This window comes from Natrix helvetica, assembly GCF_964273705.1.
Source record: "Natrix helvetica genome assembly, chromosome: 1".
NCBI classification, from domain to species: domain Eukaryota; kingdom Metazoa; phylum Chordata; class Lepidosauria; order Squamata; family Natricidae; genus Natrix; species Natrix helvetica.
Genome location: NC_138548.1, coordinates 285,681,489 through 285,706,522, shown reverse-complemented (window position 1 = coordinate 285,706,522; position 25,034 = coordinate 285,681,489). Strand labels below are relative to the sequence as shown.

General features: G+C 38.2%; 1 protein-coding gene across 2 annotated transcripts; it reads left to right on the top strand.

The window, feature by feature from the left end:
• DCTN4 (dynactin subunit 4) lies at window positions 1–21,967 on the top strand. 2 transcript variants are annotated; one of them, XM_081950781.1, is made up of 14 exons: window positions 1–204; window positions 3,899–3,969; window positions 4,818–4,996; window positions 5,333–5,376; window positions 7,690–7,797; window positions 8,753–8,773; window positions 10,768–10,841; window positions 11,286–11,398; window positions 11,526–11,635; window positions 13,191–13,264; window positions 15,104–15,158; window positions 16,715–16,822; window positions 17,118–17,215; window positions 20,062–21,967. In XM_081950781.1, exons 1-14 carry the CDS (start codon window positions 70–72, stop codon window positions 20,273–20,275), a joined length of 1,404 nt encoding a protein of 467 aa, XP_081806907.1. In that variant the 5' UTR covers window positions 1–69; the 3' UTR covers window positions 20,276–21,967. The 2 variants fall into 2 exon arrangements, with proteins under 2 accessions (XP_081806907.1, XP_081806908.1); XM_081950782.1 differs by lacking the exon at window positions 8,753–8,773 and having other exon boundaries at window positions 3–204.
• Window positions 21,968–25,034: the final 3,067 nt, after the last annotated feature.

Genomic DNA, 25,034 nt, shown 5'->3' with positions numbered 1-25,034 from the left:
GGAAATCGGGGCGTGTTGGGTGCGGCGGCGCGCCGGAAAGCTTGGGGGCCGGTTTCTTTTTCTGCCAAGATGGCCTCCCTTCTTCAGTCGGACCGCGTCTCCTACCTGGTGCGCGGCGAAAAGGAGATCCGCATGCCGCTTTCGCATCTGTATTTCTGTCGCTACTGCAGCGAGCTCCGTTCTCTCGAGTGTGTCTCGCATGAGGTAAATTGGCCGCGTTGAAGAGGCCGGGGAGTTTAATCGCAGGCCAGCGGTGTGGATTGGCTAACTCTGCTGCCACTCGCAGTCCTAGCTCCTTTCTTTCTTCATCCAATTGGCTGTTTTTCTGGTTTGGAGCTCGAGAACAGAACCTCGATTGGGGCGCGTGCCCCCCCCCCCGCCCGCTGTCAGTGTCCCTTTGTGCTGCCTTGGCTAGGCTGAAAGGGAGTAAATTGTGGGTAGGGAAGAGAGGAAGAGATTTATAGGAAGGGTGGAGGGGAATCTTTTAGCATATGTATTTGAAATATAATTTCTTCCCATGAAATTGTTGCTTTTCCTGTGTAAATTGCCATCACTCCCTGCTCAGACATCATCACATGCTATGCCTCCCAGTTGGTTACTGAGACAGTTTAAGCCACATCTTTATTCTCCCACCCCCATATATTTATATTTAAATATTTATGTCCTGGGTGCCTGCCTGCCTGCCTCAGTCCAATTGGAGTCTAGGTGGTACTTATTAAGTTCTAGGTGTAGGAATGAGGCTGGATGTGTCTGAGGTGAATTAGAGCAGTTTATTTGCCTTGGTTGTTGCTAGCTGACAGGCAGGGCAGACTGGTCGTAAGTCGAGGAATACAACAGTACTGTTGGCAATCAGGTAATGTTAACTCATCTAACTATATGAAACTTGTATCAGGTACTGCTAAGCCATCTAACTATATGAAACTTGTATTTGTAAAAAACACAACGGGCAATTTCAAGTGGACTACAGACTTGATTCATATTTTGGCAGCTGTAAGTTTCAAAGTTCTTGGGGACGTGTTTTGTGATTTGCTGCAGAAAAAATGCCTCACTTCATTTTAATTTTAGATATATTTTATTTAATGGGATATTAGGGTGCTGCAAAACACAAACAGTATTCTGAAGAATGCTCCTGGTCCCCAGATATATTCTGGAGGCATTTTTTAAAAATGAAAATGATTGAGGACTGAAGTATGAAGTAGGCCCACGTGTGTAGAAAAGGATAGAAAAAAACAGATATGATAGAGCCAGGATGGCGAACCTATGGCACACGTGCCACACGTGGCACGTGGAGCCATTTGTCAGGGCACGTGAGGCGTTTCCCTGTCAGCTGCCCACTGCGCATGCACACACTGGCCAGCTGAGTTCAGCCTTTTTTGAAGCCATTTTTCGCCCTCCCCAGGCTCCAGAGGCTTTATAGGAGCCTGGGGAGGGCTAAAAGAACCTCCTTCCCCCCTCCGGAGCCTTCAGGACCTTCCCTGAAGCCTCCGGAGTGCAAAAAACAGGCCCTATGGGCAAACTAGAAGTTCAGGAACAGACTTCCGGGTTGCTCATAGGGTCGGTTTAAGCCCTCTGGAGGCTTCAGGGAAGCCTCCTGAAGGTCCCTGAAGCCTCCGGAGGGCCTCCGGGGGGGGGGGGGGAGGCTGTTTTCGCCCTCCCCAGTCTCCTATAAAGCCTCTGGAGCCTGGGGAGGGCAAAAAAAGCATGCAAAAAATGGGGGGTTGCGGATCTCATGCGCGCATGCGCAATGGGGGGAGTCATGTGTTGCATATGGGTGAGGCACGCCCGCACACGACCCCCCTGCGCTCCCGCCCTTATGGCACGCGAGCCAAAAAAGTTTGCCATCACTGTGATAGAATATGCTGAAAGACTAGTACATTGATTTTTGTGTGAGCATTCACAGTGGCCATCTTTTTGGAGAAATTCCCATGACATTTTCACAGAATTCCGATGTGCTGTCCAGTTTGCCAAGCTAGGGCGCACTTGGAATTCAGTACTGTAGTTTGTAATACTGAAAATCAATTTATTAAACAACCTTATTCAATAACAATTTAGTATTAGTCATTTGAACTGCAGAGAAGTGACTGCACCAATAAAAACATGAAACTTTTGTTCAGATTTTATAGGGAGTTCCAAATTTTAAACAAGTTTTGCATTGGTTGAACACAAAATAGTAAAGGAACTTTGCTGTTCCAAACATTCTAGAAGAGTCCAAATATGAGACTCTTCTTCCTAAACTTAATTTTTACATTGTTTGGGTTGCAGTCTCAAAATTGTAAATATCTGTTTTGGAAGTTATTTTACTATTTACTAGCTTTTATTTACTAAGTAAATGTAATAAGTATTTACTAGTGGATGATCACTTAAATATGAGCCAGCAGTGTGCGGCACCAGCCCAAAAAGTTAATACAATCCTTGGTTATATAAACAGAGGCATAGAATCAAAATCATGTGAAGTATTAGTTCCGTTCTAGTAAGACCACACCTTGAATACTGAATCCAGTTTTGGTCACCACATTACAAAAAAGATGTTGAGACTTTGGAAAAAGTGCAAAGAAGAGGAACTAAGATGATTAAAGGCCTGGAGACTAAAACATACAAAGAACAATTGCAGGATTTGAGTTTGGCTAGTCTAGAGAAAAGAAGGTCTAGAGGTGACATGATAGCAGTACTCCAGCATTTGAGAGGTTGCCACAAAGAGGAGGGGGTTCACCTTATTTACCAAAGCACCTATAGGCAGGATAATAAATAATGCATGGAAACTAATTAAGGAGAGAAGTAACCTGGAACTAAGGGGAAACTTCCTAACAGTGAGGACAATTAACCAGTGGAACAGCTTGCCTTCAGAAGCTCTGGGTGGTTCATCAGTGGAGTTTTTAAGAAGAGACTGGACAGTCACTTGTCTGAAATGGTATAGGTTCTCCAGCTCTATTTTGATTGATTGACCCAGTTTTGTTCTGTATGAATATGAATGAAGTGGAATACTTTACTTTTTAAATCTTATTCTGTTACTGTATATGTCTTTGAATGCGAACCAATTTCCATTTTAAAACTGTCTATAGCAGGGGTGTCAAACACGCGGCCTGCGGGCTGGATGTGGCTCATAAAGGCCACGCTCACCCCGGTTCCGCAAGGGCAAAAAAAATCCCGATATGTCATGATATGGCCTGTGATGTGATCAGGTTTGACACCTCTGGTCTATAAGCACGGAACAAGAAATATCTTAGTCATTATGATTAAATGGTCCTAATCTGAAGTATTAGTTTTGAATTACTTATTTTTCAGTTGTTCAGTTCTGAAAAAAAACCCTAAAAAGTAATTAAAGAAGGTGACAAGCTATTGGAACCCAGTTAGATAGAAAATAAATGTTAAGAATTAGTTCATGGCAGGACAAATTCCAAATTTGTTTTTTGACATCTCCTGTTCAAAATATTAATAGTTGAGAATGAGAAAAATCTCTGCTAGAAAATTCACTGAATCACTGCTAATTATAAATTTGTTTTTTATCCCAATTTTAATTATTAATAATTCTGGGGATTGTAGTTTAATAAGGATGCTGACTATTTTTCTGGTACAGAACTAAATTTCATCTCAATAATAATATCTAGACTAGAAAGAAATTCAGCAGTTTTGGAGAAAAATATTTTCCCTTCATTTAATTGTCAGCTCTTCTGAATCACCTTATGTCTCCTGAGCATGACGTTTGATGTTACATTTTAATATTTTATTTTAAAATGGGACAATTTTTTCCCCACAAACATCAAGGTGTATATTTGAAACTAGCCAGGAAAGGCAGAAGTCTTACTTTTTTTCTGGTATTGGATCTTGTTCCAAATCTAAGATACACCATTAGTTCAAGTATAGTGGTGAAGAATGATGATTCTTTAAAATTATTCTGTAGGTGGATTCTCACTATTGTCCCAGCTGCTTGGAGAATATGCCTTCAGCTGAAGCTAAGCTGAAAAAAAACAGGTAAGACTACATTCCCCCTCTCTTTCTTTTCCTAAAGCTTTTTTGTATTTTGCATAATCTCTTTATATTTGACTACATACTTATTAATTTGACTCTCACTTTTAATTTAATAGTACAGGTAGTCCTCGATTTATGACCATAATCGAACCCATAATTTCTGATGCTAAGTGAGACATTTGTTAAGTGACTTGTCTAATTTTACAACCTTTCTTGCCACAGTTGTTAAGTGAATCACTGCATTTGTTAAGTTGGTAACACGGTTGCCATACAGTTAAGTGAATCTGACTTCCCCATTGACTTTGCTTGTCAAAAGGATACAAATTGTGAACACATGACTCTGGGCACTGCAACCGTCATAAATATGAGTTGGTTGCCAAGCTTCTGAATTTGGATCACATGACCATGGGGATGCTGCAGTGGTCATGTGAAAAATGGCCATAAATCACTTTTTCAGTGTTATTGAAACTTCAAAAAGTCATTAACCGAAGTGTTGTAAGTTGAGGACTTATAGCATATAGAATCTTAACAGATTGATTGTTATAAAAATGAAGGAATACGCATGACAGGATTTTTGTCTTTTTATAATGGACTAGATACATGAATTTGCTTCCTGTTGATTGCCTCAATGAATTTTTCTGAGCAAAAAATATTTTAAAATATTTATTTTTAAAAACGGTTTTGGAATTATATGTACATTTATAAGTCAAGAGCCTTGGCTCCAATTTATATACAGCTTTCAATTTTAAGAAATAAATACGGTTTACATAATAATGAGCATTGTCACTCTGTTGGTAAATGCAAACAAATCCATTCAGTTAAAAAGCTAATATTGGTGTCTTCTTGCTTAGGTGTGCCAACTGTTTTGATTGCCCTTGCTGTATGCACACCCTTTCTACCCGAGCAACAAGCATTCCTGCTCCATTGCCTGATGATCCAGCTAAGACTACAATGAAAAAAGCTTATTATCTGGCCTGTGGATTTTGCCGTTGGACATCTAGAGATGTTGGCATGGCAGATAAGTCAGTTGGTGAGTGTTATATCTAAAATAAATGGGACTAGGATGGCTTACAAAACTACATGTTATGCACAGTTATCAGTCAAAAGGGGAACACCTGTCTTTGTTTTGCATGATTGACATTTCAATCATGTTAACCAACAGTCAGTTGCTAGATTAGAAACACAAGCTGCTTTCTGACTCACATTATACAATGATGAAGCACACAATATTATGTCATTTTAAATAACAGTATTAGCCCAGTGATGGATTTAGCAGAGTTATTTTCTATATAGCTTATTTTTGACTAGAACATGTATTTCATGATTCCCTTTTCAATTGTTGATGTTATTTTTTGTTATATTGCAGCCAGTGGAGGTTGGCAGGAACCCGAAAATCCTTATACACAAAAGGTAACTAAAAAAACTCATATCTAGTACTTTAAGTTTGAGAGAATAAGTCTCAAGTATTATTCACAATCTTCCCCCAACTAATTTAGCAGTGTAATATAATTGTCGGCCTAGGTATGAAACTGTTGGTGGAAAAATCATCAAGTCCATGTATTTTTCCATAGCTGCCCTGCTTTGAGACACTGCACTAATCTTATTAGCTCTGTAAATGCAATAGGAAAAGGTATGATCTGTATAGGAAAGATCACAGTCCTTGTATCATTTTTAGAAAAAGGAGGTTTACCTTTTGCTCAGGTCAGTTTTTCTTCCCAGATCAATTGTCTTCCTGCAAACAACTAGATAGCTTCTAGTCATTGATGTTTGTAATAGGTTTTGGAAAGCAAAAGCTTAGATCATTTCTGGATTTCTCTGGTATGAACCTGATTTGACCTTTGAGTACTGAATATAACTTAGGTAAAAGACCCATACAAGGGAAAGACATTGGTAATTCAAAGTTTTCTTTCTCTTTCTGATGCAGTTATTTGGATGACCTTGGAATTAACAGATTAATTAAGACGGGTGACAAAGCTTGATAGGTAGAATCCTGCTCCAGCTCAGCTTAATTCCTGTTTAGGGAAAGACACAGCAGTAATTAGTCCAAGAATGAAAAACTGGTCTGGATGTAGCTTAATCTACATAAGTATTGTGTGTGTGTGTGTGCACATGCATATCCTATTGTTTCAATAAAACATGATGCTGTTTAAAAAGAACAAAAATATAAGCTACACATGCCAGAGTGTTAAAATATATTTTGGAATATATTTTGAGACATTTTTTAACATTTTGAATGTTTACAATGATAGTTTTAACACTGCAGGCTTATTCGGGAATAAATTAATTTACTACACTGTTTCCCCGAAAATAAGACAGGATCTTATTTTATTTTGACCCACAAAATATGGCCTTGGTCTTATTATCGGGGGGGGGGGGGAAGGATTGTCTTATTATTTTGAGGATGCAGGAGGCAGCAAGCATGGGACTGCATGTCCTGTTGCCCCATCGCCTCCCCTCCCTGTTCTTTGCGCTGGTCGAGTGGCTGGCCGGCACTGCTCTGATGTGTCCTGTCACCGCTCTGCATCAGGTTGGGCTTTTTTTGCGAGGGGGACAATCTGGGGAGTGAGAGATTTAGGAAGCCTTGGTTGGCGTGGGACAGTTTCTCCAGTGAAGCGTCTGATTCATCCCCAGGGGTGAGCATTTTGTCTCCTCTGCCCTGGCTTGGAAGCTGCAGAGGAAACCTGCCATGCCCGGCGAGGGGGGGAGAAGAGACAACAAGAGAAGCCACGTCTCACTCCACACCTCTCACTTCTCCCCCAACCCACCTGCCACCCCTCTCGCTAAAGAGACAGTGGGGAAGGGAAGCAGCCTGGATTCTGTTAGCATTGGGGCGGGGTGGGAGGAGTTGGGCTGCGAGACATGCGTCCTACCCAAGACTTGCAGCTCCATCATGTTCCTCACTGTTTTGTCCAGGGAAGCACCCTGTAAAAAAAAATATTGCGAGTTCAACTTCCCTGAACAAAACAGTGAGGAACACGATGGAGCTGCAAGTCTCGGGTAGGACGCATGTCTCGCAGCCCAACTCCTCTCACCCCGCCCCAATGCTAACAGAATCCAGACTGCTTCCCTTCCCCACCGTCTCTTTAGCGAGACGGGTGGCAGGTGGGTGGGGGAGAGGTGTGGAGTGAGACGTGGCTCCTCTTGCTGTCACTTCTCCCCCCTCACCCCTTCACCGGGCATGGCAGGCTTCCTCTGCAGCTTCCAAGCCAGGGCAGAGAGATGATGAAGGGTGAAACGTTCACCCCTGGGGATGAATCAGATGCTTCACTGGAGAAATGGACACACGCCAGCCCAGGCTTCCTAAATCTCTTGCTCCCCAGATCGTCTGCCTTGCAAAGAAAGCCCAACCCAACGCAAACACCGCTTCCAGCCACCTCTTCATTCTGGTGAAACTACGTTTTGAAAGGATGATCGGGGGCGGGGGGGGAGGATTTCCTGCACATTGGCAGCGGCGTCTCCTCACAGGGCTTCTCCCAATGTCCCAGGTGCAAAGCAACATCCCGTAGTGGCACAAATTAAACATAAAATATTCTATAAAGAAAATAAATGGGGTTAGAAAGAGTTCTAGGAAGAGAGAGGGTAAATCTTAAACTCCACTATGTGAAGGCTTGTAAATGCAGTGAAAGGTTATTTAAAAAAAAAAATCAGGGTGAATTCAGGAAAAAAAATCTTGTGAAGAAAGTGCTTTCTCATGAAAAGCTTAAAATGTTTCTTTTTATATAGATTAATAAACTAGTGGAATATTATCAACAATTGGCTCAGAAGGAGAAGATGGAAAGAGATCGTAAAAAATTAGTTCGCCGTCGACCATACATGCCACTGGCTTTTTCGGTAAGCTAGGAAAACAGCACAGAAATTGTTGAGGTCACCCAGTGAGAATCATACGTAACATTCTAAAGTACAGTGATACAATTGTTGTAGTTGACATTTTTAAAACTGAAGCAAGGAAATGTAAAAAATAATAATTGGAGCTTATGTGAAGTTTTCATAGCTTATGTTTTATTAAGAGGTATCATCTGCAGGTAGTTCTCAATTTACAATTCATTTAGTGACTGACATTACAACGGCAGTGAAAAACGTGACTTATGACCATTGTTCACACTTATGACCATTGCACCAATCCCATGGTCTTGTGATCAAAATTCAGATGCTTGATAATTGACTCATAGTTATGACAGTTGCACTGTTCTGGAGTCATGTGATTCCCTTTTGCTACCTTTTGACACGCAAAGTCAATGGGGAAGCCAGATTCACTTAACAACTGCAGTGATTCATTTAACAACTGTGGCAAGAAAGTTAATATAATGGGGCAAAATGTACTTAACTGTCTTGTTTAGCAACAGAAATTTTGGGCTGAAACGTGGTCGTACGTTGAAGACTACCTGTACTTGAAATAAATGTAGGGTTAGGCATTCATACTTTGAAATTATAAAGTGACTTGGCTTGTATTTTACAGTGAAGGTTCAGATTTGGAAATGGGCCCCAATACCTTCGATTTTCAAATGCTGATTACTGTTATTCTGTATAGAGTGATTTAGCTCAGAGTCGGCACAAATGTAATGTCTGAGATATTTAGATTTAAATATGCATTTTGTTTTAATTTTCAGCTATGCAGTCAGTGTCAAATGAAAAGCTTATTTTTTTTCTTGGCTAAATAATTTTGCGTATGCTTGCTGCCTTTTGGATAACACTATAACCTGCTTGCTCTGTGCATTGCTTTTGTCTTTATTGGTGCATTTTTTTTTATCTCCGTTACTACCTGCCGCTAATTTGGGGCTCTCCACAGCAACATACTATACATGTAGTGGTAAGTTCCTTTAGTTGGTTCCATTAGCTGGATTCAGCTAGTCAAATTGTCTTTATTGCATTTGGGTGACTAACATGCTCATAATAGGAAAGTTAATATTCAATCTGAATGAATTAATATGCATTTGAGTTTAGTAGTCATATAACTCAGTGTATTCCTTTTTTTTTTAATATAAAACCAAAAGTGTTCAGTATAAGACCCTATAAATGTTCTGTGAGGTCATAATCTTTGATGAATTGTAGTACTATTAAGAACAGTTGGATAGATTTTGCCTGGACATGTTTTGGGTTTCCACTGTCTATGATTCTTTGACACATTTTAGTCCTCTTGAACTATAGATAGCCTATACCTACATTACTCCCTGTCTACAATTTTGCCACTTAAATATTTCTTTCCCTGTTAAAAATCATAAATCCTTTTAAATAGCAATCCTGTATAGAAACTTAATATATATGTTATATGATATGTTAAGTAGATAAATGACCTTTCCTTTAAACTAAAACAATAAGCCACCCACCAAAAGTTTACAAAATAATAGGTGAGCTAGAGAGGCAAAATAGTATCCCAAAATATTTAGCAATTTTTAAAATAGTACATGGCATGGGTGTCAAATTCCCGGTGTCACATTGCCATCACATGACATTTCATGACAGTTTTCCCATTCGTGGAGCTGATATAGGCATGGCCTGCGCGTGATGCATCCGGCCCACGGGCTGCCAGTTTGATACCCTTTGTATGGAGCTAAACCTATCCTTACTATGAAGATAACACGGACTGAACTATTAGGAGCAGCAGGAAGATAAGTAAAATAATTCAAACCACCTGACTCAGTAACATTGCCATATAAAATCTGCTTTCAATGCTAGCAGTTACCATACTTTTCTGAGAAGTTGCCTGACCTCTTGTACATATATTTAGTTCATTTTTTTTCATTTTTTTTAGTGCACTGGTCTGGCACTAATGGGAAAAGAACTGTTTCAATTATTTTTTGTATACAGCAGAACACTTTTGAATCCAGCCTACTTTTCCTTAGAAATTGACAACCTTCAGTTTTGATATCTTCTGTCACAACACAGAATGTCAATCAATTTGTTGCAAGTTCTCAGCTGATTGTTGTTAACTCAAGTATGGTATAATAGGATGATTTCATATCATTATAGTCATTAAGTATTTTTCAGCTCTAGATCTTCTTCAGGTCTGTTGCAATAGAGGGTATTTGTCCACAAAAGTAGGCCAAATTCCTCCTAGAATTTAAACTATTTATGTTGTAAGCTGCCCAGTGTCTGGATACGAGATAGGCAGCAAATACATTTAATAAATAAGTATTTATGTTCTGAGCTAGAAGATTTAATAATCAAGTGAAATTTAAGTGTAATCACTAAATGAAAATACTTTTAAGTCGAATAAACAGTGATTGAGGGGCTTGCTGCTTTTTTTTTAGCTTTTGTATGTTTGATTTCTGTTCATCAAACTATCAAAACTTTCTCTGGATGGAGAAAACTTCCAGATTTGCTTTTCTTGAAATTGATCCACTTGTTTTTAAGCTGCCCTCAAACGTCAAGATGGTATGTTTTCATTTGCCAGTATACCTCTTGTTATTGACAGGTAATCCTTGACTCACAACCACAGTTGTGACCAGAATTTTGGTTTCCAGTAATTGTGGTAGTAAGTTGAGGCACCACGTGCTCAGACTCATTTTATGACTGTTTTTACGACAGTCATTGAATGAGTCACTGTGGTAGTTAAAGCAAACCACTTTATCCAATGAACATATTTTTGCTGAAAAATGGCAAAAACGTAGCATAATATGATAATATGATTGTGGGACTCTGCAAGCTGATTGTAAATGTAAGCCGACTGCCAACCACCTGAAATGTGTGACTGTGGGGATGGTGTGGCAACCATAACTTCAAGGATTATTTTTTTTCAGTCGCACTATTTTGAAGGTTTGTTAAGCAACCAGTCAAATCAAGGATTATCTGTATCTCTTTTAGGACAAATATGGCCTTGGAACCAGGCTCCAACGTCAGAGGCCTGGGGCCCCTATCAGCGCCCTTACTGGACTTTCGTGAGTACTAGTTCTTTCATATCAATGATTGATAAAGTTGCTTAATCCCAATCATATAAAATGGAAATAGTCTCAGAATCAAGTATAATTCTGCGTCTTCCTTCTTTAGCTGATTAGTTAAATGCTATACTTTTAACACCAGTGTGTGGACATCTAAGCTGTACCTGTGATCTTGTCTAAAGTGTCATTTTATTAAAAAAAAATACAGCTCCTGTTCTTACCTCTAAAATTTGCTATTAACTATATTAATTCAGTGTTAAAATATAAATTAGGTTGAATGCTACCGCTTGGTACTACTATTCCAAGTGCTGCAAGAGGATCTGAACATAAGTAAAGAATTGATCTCTAGCAGTTCTATACTGCTTCATTTGAACCAGCAATTTAGTACTGCTCAGGTTTTTATGGCTTCTTTTAAAAGCAATCAATCCATTCCCTTTACCTCAGGCTGAAAGAAGGGGAAGACCACAAGGAGATAAAAATTGAACCAGCTCAGGCTGTGGAAGAAGTAGAACCTTTACCTGAGGATTATTACACAAGGCCAGTCAATCTAACAGAAGGTAATAGTTTAGCTTGTCTTTGTCACATTTCTGTCCAAGCTGATTGATTCAAATAATGCTTGTTCTTATTATTCAAAATCATGAACTGAGATTTCTGAATTTTCTGAACTTCCTATGTTGTGAACAGTGACAACCTTAAAGCAGCGCCTCCTGCAGCCAGATTTTCAGCCCATTTGTGCTTCTCAACTTTACCCTCGTCATAAGCACCTTCTGATCAAACGCTCACTGCGATGCAGGGTATGTAGTCATTATAAAAAACTATACTGCCATCATAGTCACTTTTGACAAAATTAGAGATTATATACAAATTCCCGAATTCCCTGTCCTGGAATTGTAATTTTCTTCCATATAACTCTTTCAGCCTTGGCTGATTTTGAATGTAATCAGCATGGGATTGCATGTTTTGAGAATTCTTAGATTACAATAAATTCAATAGGAAAATATTGCTTCTCTGGGTCTATAAAATGAGGCAGTGTCCTTCATAAATGCATTTTACAGTGATGAAACCCAGTTGTAAATTTATACTGCTAAAAGTGATAACCACATAGCTTGATCTTTCATGATACCAAGTTCATCTTACTTTGCTTGTGAGGTCACAAAGATGCAGCTTTCCCTGTTTCATTCCAGTGGATACTGATAATAGTGGTAAGGAGTAAAATGGAACACTGACAATTCCAGGCAATGCACACTAAATAAATAGAATGAGGAAGACACTAAGTGTTTTATTTCAACTACAAGCATATTGAGTTGAATTAGTTCTTTAGTTCTTATTTGAAATATGAGCACTAACGACCTAAGGAAAGTAATTAAAGGCTAAGCTCCAAAGAGGTAAAGAATCTTATCCTAACAGATACATTTAGAATATAAATTAGTATTATTTGTAGAATTCATTGTCAAAATGAATGTAGGTTTAAATGTTAAGTTGGATAAATTTGTGGTGCAGAAGGCAATTGCATGGTGGTTATATCTCTTATCAGTTTATATGCAAGGTATGTTTCCATCTCCCCATATCATCTTGTCAAAGGCTTGTGGCTAGCTGTGATAGGAAACAACATCCTGAACTAAATAAACTTTGACAGTTGTGTTGCAATGTGTCTATAAGGGGGAATATTACCATAACACAAGGTGTCAGGTTTCCACAAGATGCCCTAATTAATTCCCAGGAAGGAGAGACCATATTCCAAGGGTGGGAGAAGATGAAGCACAGTTTGGAGCTGGATTGTGAGAAGAGGAAGATATATTTAGGATAGGCAATTCCTCCCTAGAATTTCCCAGGGTATCTCCATTAGGGTGGAGTAGCATAGGTTTAATCTGGCAAGATTCTGTCTGTACAATGTTATGCAAATAAAGAACTGAAGTTTGACTGACTTTTTTTTACATCGTTCTTGGACTAGAACTGACAATAGAGCAAGTTCTTTTTAGGAAACAAACATTGTCTTTTTTAATGTCTGAATAAAATCTTTCAACATTTTTATAGGCTACTTCCATTGTTAAGGAAATGCTTTATGTTCATATGGATGAATGCCTTTAGTCCCCCCCCCCCCCCCCGTACTCATGCCACTTCATATCTATTCTGGAGAACAGTGGGTTCTCTGTAGCAGATTTGAGATAGGAAGAATCTATCCCAGTAGCAGTTTCCATTCTACTGTCAACAGCCACTCTTGGATACAGTCCAGCCCTTACATTCTGTTTAGTGAATTGAGTAAATTAAAATGGTTCTGCAGTGATATTTGTAATTCTTGAGCATAGCTTTGCAAACTTCTTATTCTCATTTGTTTTCTTTTGTTTGTAGAAATGCGAACACAATTTGAGTAAACCAGAGTTCAACCCCACATCGATAAAATTCAAAATTCAATTGGCTGCTGTGTAAGTATTTTGAAAACTACTGCAAGAAATCAAAAGACATGAAGCAAATTCTCATGTTTGGGACAAATCTATATCTGCTGTATACTGTTTCTTCTAGCAAATTAAGATTCTTGCAATCCAAGTTCCAGCATACACAAAAATAGTGTGCTAGTAACAGACTTTCTATTTTAGCTTTTCTTATGAATATAGATACAATAAATGTGTGGAAAAAATAGTTTTAAAAATTCCAGTTTTATTAAACAATGCAGTGCAATTAGCTAGATGTTATGTTAACTATTATGTTTTTCTTTGACAAGGCTGTAATCCCCATTTAATTCAAGTACGTGTGCTTCTAATAGTTCAGTTGATTTCTGCTTCGGCAGATTAAGAATTAGTATTATTCATTGACAATGCCAACTGGCAGGTAAGATTTATTCTACTTATCCTAGCCAGAAGATAAGATAACGTCTATCTCATGGAGGAAACTGCTTCCTTCAGTCTTTAGCCTTGATTTCTAGAAAAAGTCAGCTGTCCTTTCAGCTCTATGGTAAGGGTTGAGAAAGAAAAAATAAAGGGTTTGGAAAAAGCAATGCTTAGTTGCCTTATCAGTGAGATGGGCGGCATATAAATTTAATAAATAGATTAATAAATAGTGAAAAGTTTGTGCTAACATCATGAAGTATAAGTAATCAAGCTAAGTGATTCTGACAAGCATAGCTGATCTGTGCTGAAAAGAGATCATACCTGAGCATCAGTGATTGAGGGAAGGGCATTGCCCATTCAGAGATTGGACTGAATTGTGGAGAATTGGTCTTCAAAGCAGTGGAATATAACAGAGAAAGCGAGCACCAGTGTTAGTATTGAACACCTCTATAGTACAGCCCAATAATCTTCCCATGCAGGCCATGGTAGCTATAACTAGCACAACCTCCTGCCTGAGCAAGCCAGTCTTTAGATCTTAGTTGTACTCAATACTGAAACAGTTGCTTATAATGCTTATAAGGCTCTTTCATGCTTGATGGAAAAGCATGAAACAGTTTATGGAAAGTTACAGAGGTTTAAGGAAGCAGTGGCTGCTTTTGTTTATTATCCTGTAAACTATCCAACATTGTTCTTCCATTTCCTATGTGCTCGTGTCAGTGGCAAGGTTTTTTTGTTACTACAATGATTTACCCTAGAAAGAAGTTAAACTACCCTGCTGAAATAATTGTACCCTTATTAAATCTATGGTAGTGAAAAATCAGAAGGGAGAGGAAGATGCTCACATACATCAAAAGTTTTCAAGGAACACAATGGGTTTTAACATCACAATTAACACTGTAATCTATGTAGTATGTAACCTGCATAAATGAACTGTTTCCTCCTTGCTTTCCTCATCCTAATTTGAATCCTATATCATTTTACTAGCTCACAAGTCATAAAATATGTAAGTCTGGAAAAGTGCTACCAGACTTCTGATTTTCAGCCGAAATTAGTGCATGCTACTGAAGGGAGGGTATTTCCTTCATGGCATAGGAAAATATCTTCTAATCCTGCCTACTAGTTGCAAGAAATGAAATGGTTTTTTTCCTGTGAGGTCCATCTTTCTGTGAATACAGAAAAAGGAATTCACAGTAAGACCAATTACTGTATTGTATGAAAAAACAAACTGGAAGCTATACATTACAATATAATCTCCTTAAAAAACCTGTTCCTCAATCTTAACTTTTGCCAGTTTTAAAAAATGCTTCAGTGTTGAGAATAATTTGAAAACTGCATAATTGAAAAATGAGTTATTTAAAATTATAAAACTTAGCAAAATGTCTTAGAGACAATGGCATTCATATGTTTCCTATTGGTGTTTTTTATTTGTATTTATAGCAATTACATCCCAGAAGTGAGAATCATGTCTATTCCTAATCTACGCTATATGAAGGTTAGTAATTGTTTACTTTAACCCTCTTTCGAGATGGACCTTCAAAGCTTCATGAAGCCTGCATCTGCTGTTTTGTTTAAAATGTGACAGAGGTCTGGAAAGCTAACATGTTATGTTTAATAACATTGGTTCATGCATGACTCTAACTCATGGTTTCACAATCCACTGTTTTAAAATTGGATTCAAAAGCCTATCAGGATGAAACAATTGAAAAAGATGCCCATAAGGAATGCATGACAAAATATTATAAGTTTAATGTGTGATTTTGAAAATTGTAAATCTTGAAGCATTTCCCCCTTTTCTTTCACGTAGGAAAGACTAGGTATAGTGAGAACACCAAACCTTAAGGTGAAAACGTTGAGGTGTCAAACTTCTCTCCCAGAAGCCCTCTAGTTTTAGAAGCCACGACCCACTTTCCTAGCATCAGGGTAGTCCTTGCTAATTATGATCACCATGTCAGACTTCCTGGAAGTCCTTGCTTGATATCCTTTCACTAATCTTGCAAACTCTTTGGTTTCTGGTAAAAGACAGGGGAAAAGATTGGGAGAAAAAGAAATTTAAAGATGCTATTCTTTGGCCTTTGTAGCATTGAGTTGTATAATTATGGAAAATAGCCCCCCCCCCCCCACTTTCTTTTGGGAAGCTAGATCATGACTACAAGTTATAATTTCAAAGGAAAATTTCTTTATTAAAAACAAGAAAATGAAACATTCAGTGGACAAGGAGATTAAATAGTGCTGCTATTATCATAAACACTTTATAGAAATCTCCCGCTGGGGAAAAAACCCTGCAATTTACGTGTTTTTTTAAATACTCTACTAATATAAAAGGGAAAGAGATGCCACTTTCTATCAGACAGGACTGATAGAACAATAACCAGAGACAGGAAATTAAAACCAGACAGCCCCCTCAAAATTTTTAATGTGATAACTAAGCATATACTTACGCTTCTTAAAGTAATAATTCCTTGACTTGAAAAGATTCCTTCTATTACATATCCTTGCTGGAACTTTCAGTCTTAAATTTGAGGTTAGAACTGAATCTTAACTTCCTCCAACCCAAGCCCACAATTTCTTGCTTCTTTCTCTCAGAGGTCTCTGGGGAAAAAAGATATATTTTTTCTCTTATCAAAGAGGAAAGAGTTTGTGGGGAGGCAATTACACATCTGTTTGCTCCCAGCCATGACTCAGGAAGCACCTTTCATCAAGAAAAAGTCTTGTTGAGAAATGTATGTACTGGTTGCCTGGGGTAATAAGCTGAGTGAGGGTGAATCAGTGAATCTTTTAAAGTTTTGTTATGCTGTAGGGGGGGCTGCTTGATATTTCAGATTTTTATGTTTGATTTTGGTTTGGTTGACTACAAACTAATTTATAATATTCCTTAATTCCAATATGAATTGGATATTTATAGTTTAGAAAAACGAATGGAATAATTGTTCATGTTGCTATTTAGAAGGTTAGCACTTCCTAAAAGGGCATCATACAGGCAAAAATGGTGATATAGAATCATATAGAACCTTCATGAATATTTTGTCTCTTATATACTCTCTCTCATAGGAAAGTCAAGTTCTTTTAACTCTAACCAATCCAGTGGAAAACCTTACCCATGTGACCTTAAAAGAATGTGAGGAAAATGATTCTGAGGATATTAATAGTACTGCAAAGGTAGTATGGTTTATCATCTTACGTGTATAAGCTAATGTATATACTCTGATACTATGCTAAAGATATATTAATTGTGACTATCTTGCATAGTCCTTTTTCAGGTTCAGAATGGTTTTCTGCCTTAACACAACAATATGTTATTTTTTAAAAAGGAGAGGAAGCTTTTAATACCCATGATTAGCATAGGTATTAGATCTTGTGAGAAGATCTTTTGGATATGGTAGCTCAAATTTCATTAGCAATTAGAGTTGTTTTCATTTTTGTTATGAAACTTTTTTCCTATGTCTCTTTTCAGGTAGCGGTTCCTTCCAAGGAACTAATCTTGGCTGGCAAAGATGCAGCAGCAGAATATGATGACTTGGCAGAATCTCAAGATTTCCAGGATGACCCTGAGTAAGTTTGTTTGTCTGCTTTCATAGGCTATAGATTTGCATTTACCAACTGTTGAAAATTGACCAATGCTATCTTCACTTTTTCTAGGGGGAAATTTAAAAAAAAAATTTTTTCTCCTAGTAGCAGTAGATTTTAAATAGGCTAAATAATATATAATACATAAAATGCAAATGGAATTTTCTACATCCATCTGATACATATTCCGACATGTTCAGTATGAAAGCTGAACCTACTGTACCAGTGATTTTAGTTCTGGCAAACATCAGCATCAGATGCAGCCTTCATTAGACATTAGTTTGGATACTGCCACAGGGTACTACTTGCCAGGAAGGTAGTATTTTGATAGACGTTTCTAGGGAGCAAGTACTAAGGCTAAGGCCCTATTTGTGAGCATCCCATTTGGGTGGCTACTGTTGGAAGCAAGACAATGGACTAAAATGAATCCTTTCTGTAACCCAGCTCCAAATTTGTTTTGTAGCTATTTCTTGAGTAATATAACTATTTAGTCCCATTTTCATTTAATGGAAATGTTGGGCTCAGTTATGGTCGTAAATCGAGGACTACCTGTATTATGTTCAGTAATCCTAAAGATAGGATAAACTTTATTGTAATTTTTTACTGGGAACACACTGGCACAGGTTAAAAATGAAATTCGGTTGCCTGCTCCCAAAAGGAAGTGCACCCCCCCACCCCCACACGCATATAAATATATAAAAAAAAATACCACTGTCCATCTTGAATACATTTCTGAAAGAGGAAGCTTGAGAGTTCATAAGGTTGATACTATATGGAACAAAACTATGACTAAATCTGGATGTTCTGCTTTGGATACCACAAAGCCTCCTCCCAGAAGAAAACAGATCATGAAGAGGACGTGTAACTTTGCTTATATGATGCTTATATATGAGGTTGAGAGTTTTGCTAGAATTGTTCTAGTAGTATAAATCAGTATAGCTTTTAATTATTAAAGCAAGATATAGTACAGGGTTATCAAACTCACGGCCTGTGGGCCGGATGCCTGCGCTGGCCACTCCCACCCCCATTTTAGTGAAGGAAAAAAAGTCACGATATGTCATGTGACGACTCGGGTTTGACATCTCTGTTATACCGTGTTTCCCCAAAAATACGACATGTCCTGATAATAAGGCCGTGCCACATTTTTCTGGCGGGCAAAAATATAAGCCCTCCCCTGCAAATAAGCCTCCTGGACAACTCCCCACCTCCAGCCAGGCAGAGCGCTGCTCACCAACCTAGCGATATCCCGAAGGTGCCAAGCCACGGGAACCGGGGGGGAGGCAAAGGTGATCATGTTGCTTGGTGCTTTTGGGATACCACTAGGTTGGTGAGAGGCGCTGTGCCCACCTGAAGAGGGGGGTTGCCGGGCGGCTGCTCTCTTGCAAGCGGGCTCCCAAAGAGCCGGGCACAGCCTCATGGGCGAATGGCTGTGTTGTGCTGTCGCAACAACAGCCATGAAGCTACCACGCTCATGAGAGCCACCCGGCAAACCCCCTTTCCAGCCGGGCACAGCGCTATTCACTGACCTAGGGGTATCGCCAACCCGAGTGGGCGCCTGTTCGCCGCCGCCCGACTCCCGCAGCTTGGCGCCTTCAAAATGCCAATGAATGGCGCTCTGCACAGCTGGAGAGGGGGGTTGTGTGAGCGGCTGTTCCGCTCTTGTTCACACGCTTCCCAGCTTCACGATACCCTGGCCCAGCTCTCCCTGCAGAGCCAGGGCACCTCCGCTGCCGCCATTCCAGCATGGCTTTTTTGGCAGCTTCCAAACCGAGTTTTCCCACAGTGGCCGTTCTGGGTGTACACTCTATGGTTTGGAAGCCATGCTGGAATGGTGGCAGCGGAGTTGCCCTGGCTGTGCAGGGAGAGCTGGGCCAGGGCATCATGAGGCTGGGAGGCGTGTGAGCGAGAGCGGAACAGCTGCTCGTGCAACCCCCCTCTCCAGCCGTGCAGAGCGCCATTCACTGGCATTTCGAAGGCGCCAAGCCATGGGAGCGGGGTGGCGGCGAACAGGCGCTCATGCGGGTTGGCGATACCCCTAGCTCAGTGAATGGTGCTGTGCCCAGCTGGAAACGGGATTTGCCAGATGGCTACTTGTGAGCATGGTCACTTCATGGCTGTTGTGTTGCACTGCGGTTAACAGCGCAACACAGCCATTCAGCCATGAGGCAGTGCCTGGCTCTTTGGGAGCCCGCTTGCAAGAGAGCAGCCGCCCGGCAACCCCAAAACAATAAACCCTCCCCTCATAATAAGGCCCAGGCCATATTTTGTGGGTAAAAAGAAAATAAGACTGTCTTATTTTCGGGGAAACACAGTAGTATATGGACTGCATCTAGCTCTTCTTCCATTTATGGTAATTAATTCTAGTATTCTTGATGAAAAGATGGGGGAGATGATATTATTTGTTTCTGAAAATTGAGAGACTGGGGCAGCATTGAAAGTTTACAAGATCCGGGAAATTGAATTGGCAGTTCCTTACTTGAACAATAGACTATCTCAGTATTTATTATTATTATCTCTTATTTATTAAACATGGAACTCAGTCAACTAACATTTAAAAATGAGTCACAAATACCGTTGACTGGTGCTAATGGTTGATACAGGTTGCTGCCAGCTTCCTATTATTATTATTATTATTATTATTATTATTATTATTATTATTATTATTATTATTATTATTATATACTTTATTCATTAAACATGAAACTCGTCAACTGAGTTTTATGTCTAATGAATAAAATATATAATATCAATAGTTATAATAATATTTATTATAATAATAAAATTAAAATTGTTGTTTTGTTATTGTTGTTGTTATTATTCCTCTTTTGTAGCATCATAGCTTTCCGGAAGGCTAACAAAGTTGGGATATTCATCAGAGTTACTCCACAGAAAGAAGAAGGAAAAGTTACTGTAAGCTTTAAGATGAGACATGAGTTCAAAAATCTTGCTGCTCCAATCCGCTCTACAGAGGAGTGTGATCAGAGTTGTGAAGTTATTTGGCTCACCCATCACGTGGAGCTCAGCCTGGGCCCTCTGCTTCCCTGAAGTTTGTGTCTTAATTGGTTGCTAAATGATAGTTGCCTGTTATACTGTGCTTTGAAAATGCATTCTGATAAAATGCTGGTCCTACAGAGATGCCTTGGAAAGGGAAATTTCAGCCAAAAAAGGTACAGTTGAAACAGAAAAAAGACACACACACACACCACTTGCCTCCTTCTCTTCACATCCATTACGTGAATTAGTGATTCTGTCACTGTACCACATGCATAGTCAAATTGACAGTACAAGCTTAGTGTGCATGTTTGTAGTTATCTTCTATCTTCCTTAAAAAAAGTCACACGCTAGTTCCTTGCAAAACCTTTTACTAGCTTTCCTTGCACCAATTTAATCAAGCTAGTATTGGACAAAATCTCTTTCCTTCTCTGGCACATTTTCTGATAACTGGATTACTACTTTTCTGATAGTAGTAATTACTTCAACTAGATTTTTCAGTTAAGCAATAATCAGCACAGCAGCATGACATGTCTTCCTTTCGCTATCTGTCAGCCATCTCAAATATTACGGCTAAGTTTTTTAATTGTAGCATTTGTGGCATTTCATTGTCTTTCTGAAAGGAAAACAATTAAGAAACTAGCACATTAATCAATACTATATCATTGGAAGATTTAACTTCTTAGGTTGGAGAAAGCTTATTTAAAGGAAATGCAATTTAGAATACTTGTATTTGCTGATATATTGCATTTATTGAAGCAAGAATTCAATTGGGACAAACACTAGGTTTTTGTTAAATTATTCCTTTAGGGACAAGATACTGACCAAACATAGCACATTATGATTTTAATTACTTTTCGTATGTACATTTGAACTTTTAAGACCTCTTGGAAAAGTAAGTACCATCACTATTGTGCAATTTTGCACTGAAGGTGTAAAATCTTATTCCCCTACTGAACAGCTTTCATTAGTTTTGTTAATAGGAAGGTGAATAAATTATTATAAAGTATAATCCCCAAGTTTTGGGTCTTGAATTTTAATGATTTGAAATTTAATACTGTAGCACTGCATACACATTACATGTAACGGGAAGGTGAAAAGATCTGATTACAGACTGGTGGCCATGAGCACTCAATTACAGTGTGAACATTTATCATGTAGTTCCAAAATTGGAATGGAGAAGATGAATAGCAATGTATAATTGGAAGATGTACTTAAGACCCTTGGAAATATATTTCTAATTTGTTAGAAAGTGTATTTAAGTAGTTTTAATTGGTTTGGCATTATTTAAATAAAAGTTTCAGCTTTGAACTTTGTGCAATTGATGTAAAAAAAGTTTAATATAGATTATATACATTGTGCAGCATGAATTTAAGACATCTAGGCAATATTTATTCAATGTGTAGTACAATATTATTGTCTGCTGCTCTCAAATTTATACATTAACTCCAATTAATCCATGTTTTAATTCCCCACACTAATTAAAAGTCCAATTAATAAGTTAATATTGTAATGAACTAATATATATTTAAGATTTCTTGTAAACACATATAAAGTTGGGGTATACTTGAAAAGTCTTTTCTCCTTTTAACCTCTTACAATATAGGAATACTTGTACATATCTCATGTCACATATCTGTAAAAATATCTCATTCAAGGGACATTCTGCCTTTATCAGTATTAGGATAATTGTATTGCCTTATTGTATAATTTAGTTAATTTCAAATAAATAAGCAGACAACGCTGCTTTCATGTATTTTTCCTTTAACATATTTAAGAATTTTCTGTCATATTTCTATGATTAGAAATAACTACAGTAGCCTACATTTCTTTTGGCAATGCTAGCATAACATGATTTGTAACACTGGACCAATTTACAAGGCATGCAAGTCACAAATATGAATCTGATCAATGCTTTTTCTATATAAAAGGTTAATTGAAACTGTTATCTAATTTACATTACTATCATTTAGTTTCTGTCACTTGTGAAACATGTATTGCACTTATAGGCATGATGATTAGAGTAAGATTAGTTGAAAGCGTTCATCCATCTTATGTATCCCACTCATCTAACCAATAAGAAAGCAAATAGCAAACACTATTTTAAGTAAAATTATTTAGTTTTCCCTGAAAAACTATTCTATGGTGATGTCTGTTGTGAAAGATTTTTTGCAAGTAGAAATGTTAATTGCCCTTTGGCAAATTAGAATTGATGCACTTGAAATGCACAATCAAAAGGGTAAGACTGGCAATAGGCAGGAAAGATGCTATAGAACTACTAGGGTGTATGTACTGCTGTGAATTGGGGCTCTATAACACAATGTATTCTAGAGGGATAAGAGTAGACCATGCAGAAGACCTAGCAAAGATCTTTAGAAGAGATGAAAGTCTTGGGAATGCTCCCAATTCAGAACCAACTAATAATCAATAGGAAACAACACTGTAGATAAATAAGCTTCTAAATATATTCGCTGTGGGCTATAGAAACATTTGGAGTTCTTGTATAGAGTAATTTACAATATAAACCATATATTTAAGACTATAACTAACTTCCAGAGTCCCCAAATTGTTCATTTGCATTTGATATTTATTCTATTCCACCAAGATCATAGTTTTTTAAAAACTTCAAAAATAGCTTCCTGATTATTAAATTTCATATCATTTCTCTTCCTGCTATCTGCCCATATGGTACAACAAAAAACCTTGAGATATACCTGGCATTGGATCTGGTAACAAAAGTAGAATTCAGAATGCTTTGGGTTGTGTTTTATCCAAGATGAACAGAAAAGTTTGTCTGCCAATTATGTTCTAAATTTAAAAAGAACCATCTATTTTAAAATCATTAATGTTCAACCTTAGAGCTGGAGAATAAATCAAGTTGTAATTTTTTTTTAGTAAAAGTGGAGTACTGTAAAGCATTCTTTAACTGAAGAATTATACTAGGCAAAAAACATTGAAAACTAGTGTCTGATTCTAAGAAAACATTTGCTGAAAATAGCATCTTCAAAATATTTCCGAAAACCATCATGCACCTGGGCAGTGGAGGCAGGCAATCTGAGTGGAAATAAATTGCCTGAATTGCCAAATCTGAATTATATGGCTGTGTGTTTGAGACCATATTGATTTATAATAGAATATATTAGTTTCCATATACTAATTAGACTTTCTAAAAGAAAAATAATAGAGATAATTTGATTTTTCACCATATCAACACATTCTCTCACTGAAAATAATACGGCTATGGCTTTATAGTGTTCAGGCAGACTGAGTGTATAAATCAAGAGCATCCGTTAGGACTTCTGTCACAGTTTTTTTTACACAGAAGTTGGTGTTCGGTGTTTTATTCAGTTTGAATTGGATCGCAAGTAAAAATAATATTAATCTATACAGATCTATAGCTTGGATCCACATTTTTATTTTGCAATGAGTCAAGTATTTCATATGATGGCTTATTGTGCAGACAGCTGTGATTTTATGATGGGTACTAGTGAGAGCAAAAATCCAGCAACATCAAACAGATTTATGCTCTGTATCCCAGATTTAAAATAGCAGTGGCAAAAATTGTGGGATCTAATCTGAATCCATGTTTCTACATTACAAGTTTGTCCAAAATATATTGAATTTGTGATTGTGATGTTTTATTGCATGCAGTTAAATGTCTTCTGATACTATTTCAATGTTATATAAAAATAATATGAAATCAAAAGGATCTGTGTCTTGAATCCCCATTTTTGTGGTACTAAATAGAACTATTTGCCAGAGCTTAATGCTGGCAGACATGATTTCTTATTTGATTGTGATTTCAGATAGTTCCCTGATAAAATTGCTAGTACAGATAGTCTTTGACTTACAACCACGATTGAGCCCAAAATTTCTGTTGCTATGCAAAACGTTTAAGTGAATTTTACGACCTTTCTTGCCACAATTATTAAGTGTATCACTGTGCTTGCTAAGTTAGTAACATGGTTAAATGAATCTTGCTTCCCCATTGATTTTGCTTGTCAGAAGGTGATCACATGACCAAGGGACACTGCAACCATCATAAATATGAATCATTTGTCAAACGTCTGAATTTAGATCACATGACTATGGGAATGCTGAAACGGGCATAAGTGTGAAAAATGATCATAAGTCACTTTTTTCAGTGACATTGTAACTCAACAATCACTAAATGAACTGTTGTAAGTTGAGGACTACCTGTATTTAACTGTTTTCAATATTCTGGTTCTAATCAACTCTCTTCTACCTTTTTCCCCCATATATCATATATTTTGAAGAGGAAACATTTTTAAGGGATGAAAATTATATTTAAAATACAAATATTCTCCAAATATTAGGAAAGAGATTGATACTGAAAGAGATTTAGGACTAGAGATTTGTAAAGAAAATAAATGATGTAGACCATGGGTCGTCAACCTGGTCCCTACCGCCTACTAGTGGGCGTTTTGGGATTCCAGGTGGGCGGTGGGGATTTCAGAGGTTAAAACCTCCTTTTGAACTAATGCGCGTGAGAATGCGTGCGTTAGGGATTTCGGAGGTTAAAACCTCCTTTTGTGCGAGTGGGCAGGCGAGCGCAAGCGCGTGCACAAGCAAACACGGAAGAGGAAGGGGAGGAAACTTCTCCGGTCGAGCCTGAGCTGGTGGAGCGCAGGCAAGCGCCATCCCATTGCCAGGCAAACAGTGAGTGAGGTGAATCACGTGGTTGCTCAGATCACACGGGCGCAGCCCGAGAAGACATTTCTGAGAAGAGAAACTTCTCCTGTCGGGCTGTGCCCGTGTGATCTGAGCAACCACGCGATTCACCTCATTCACT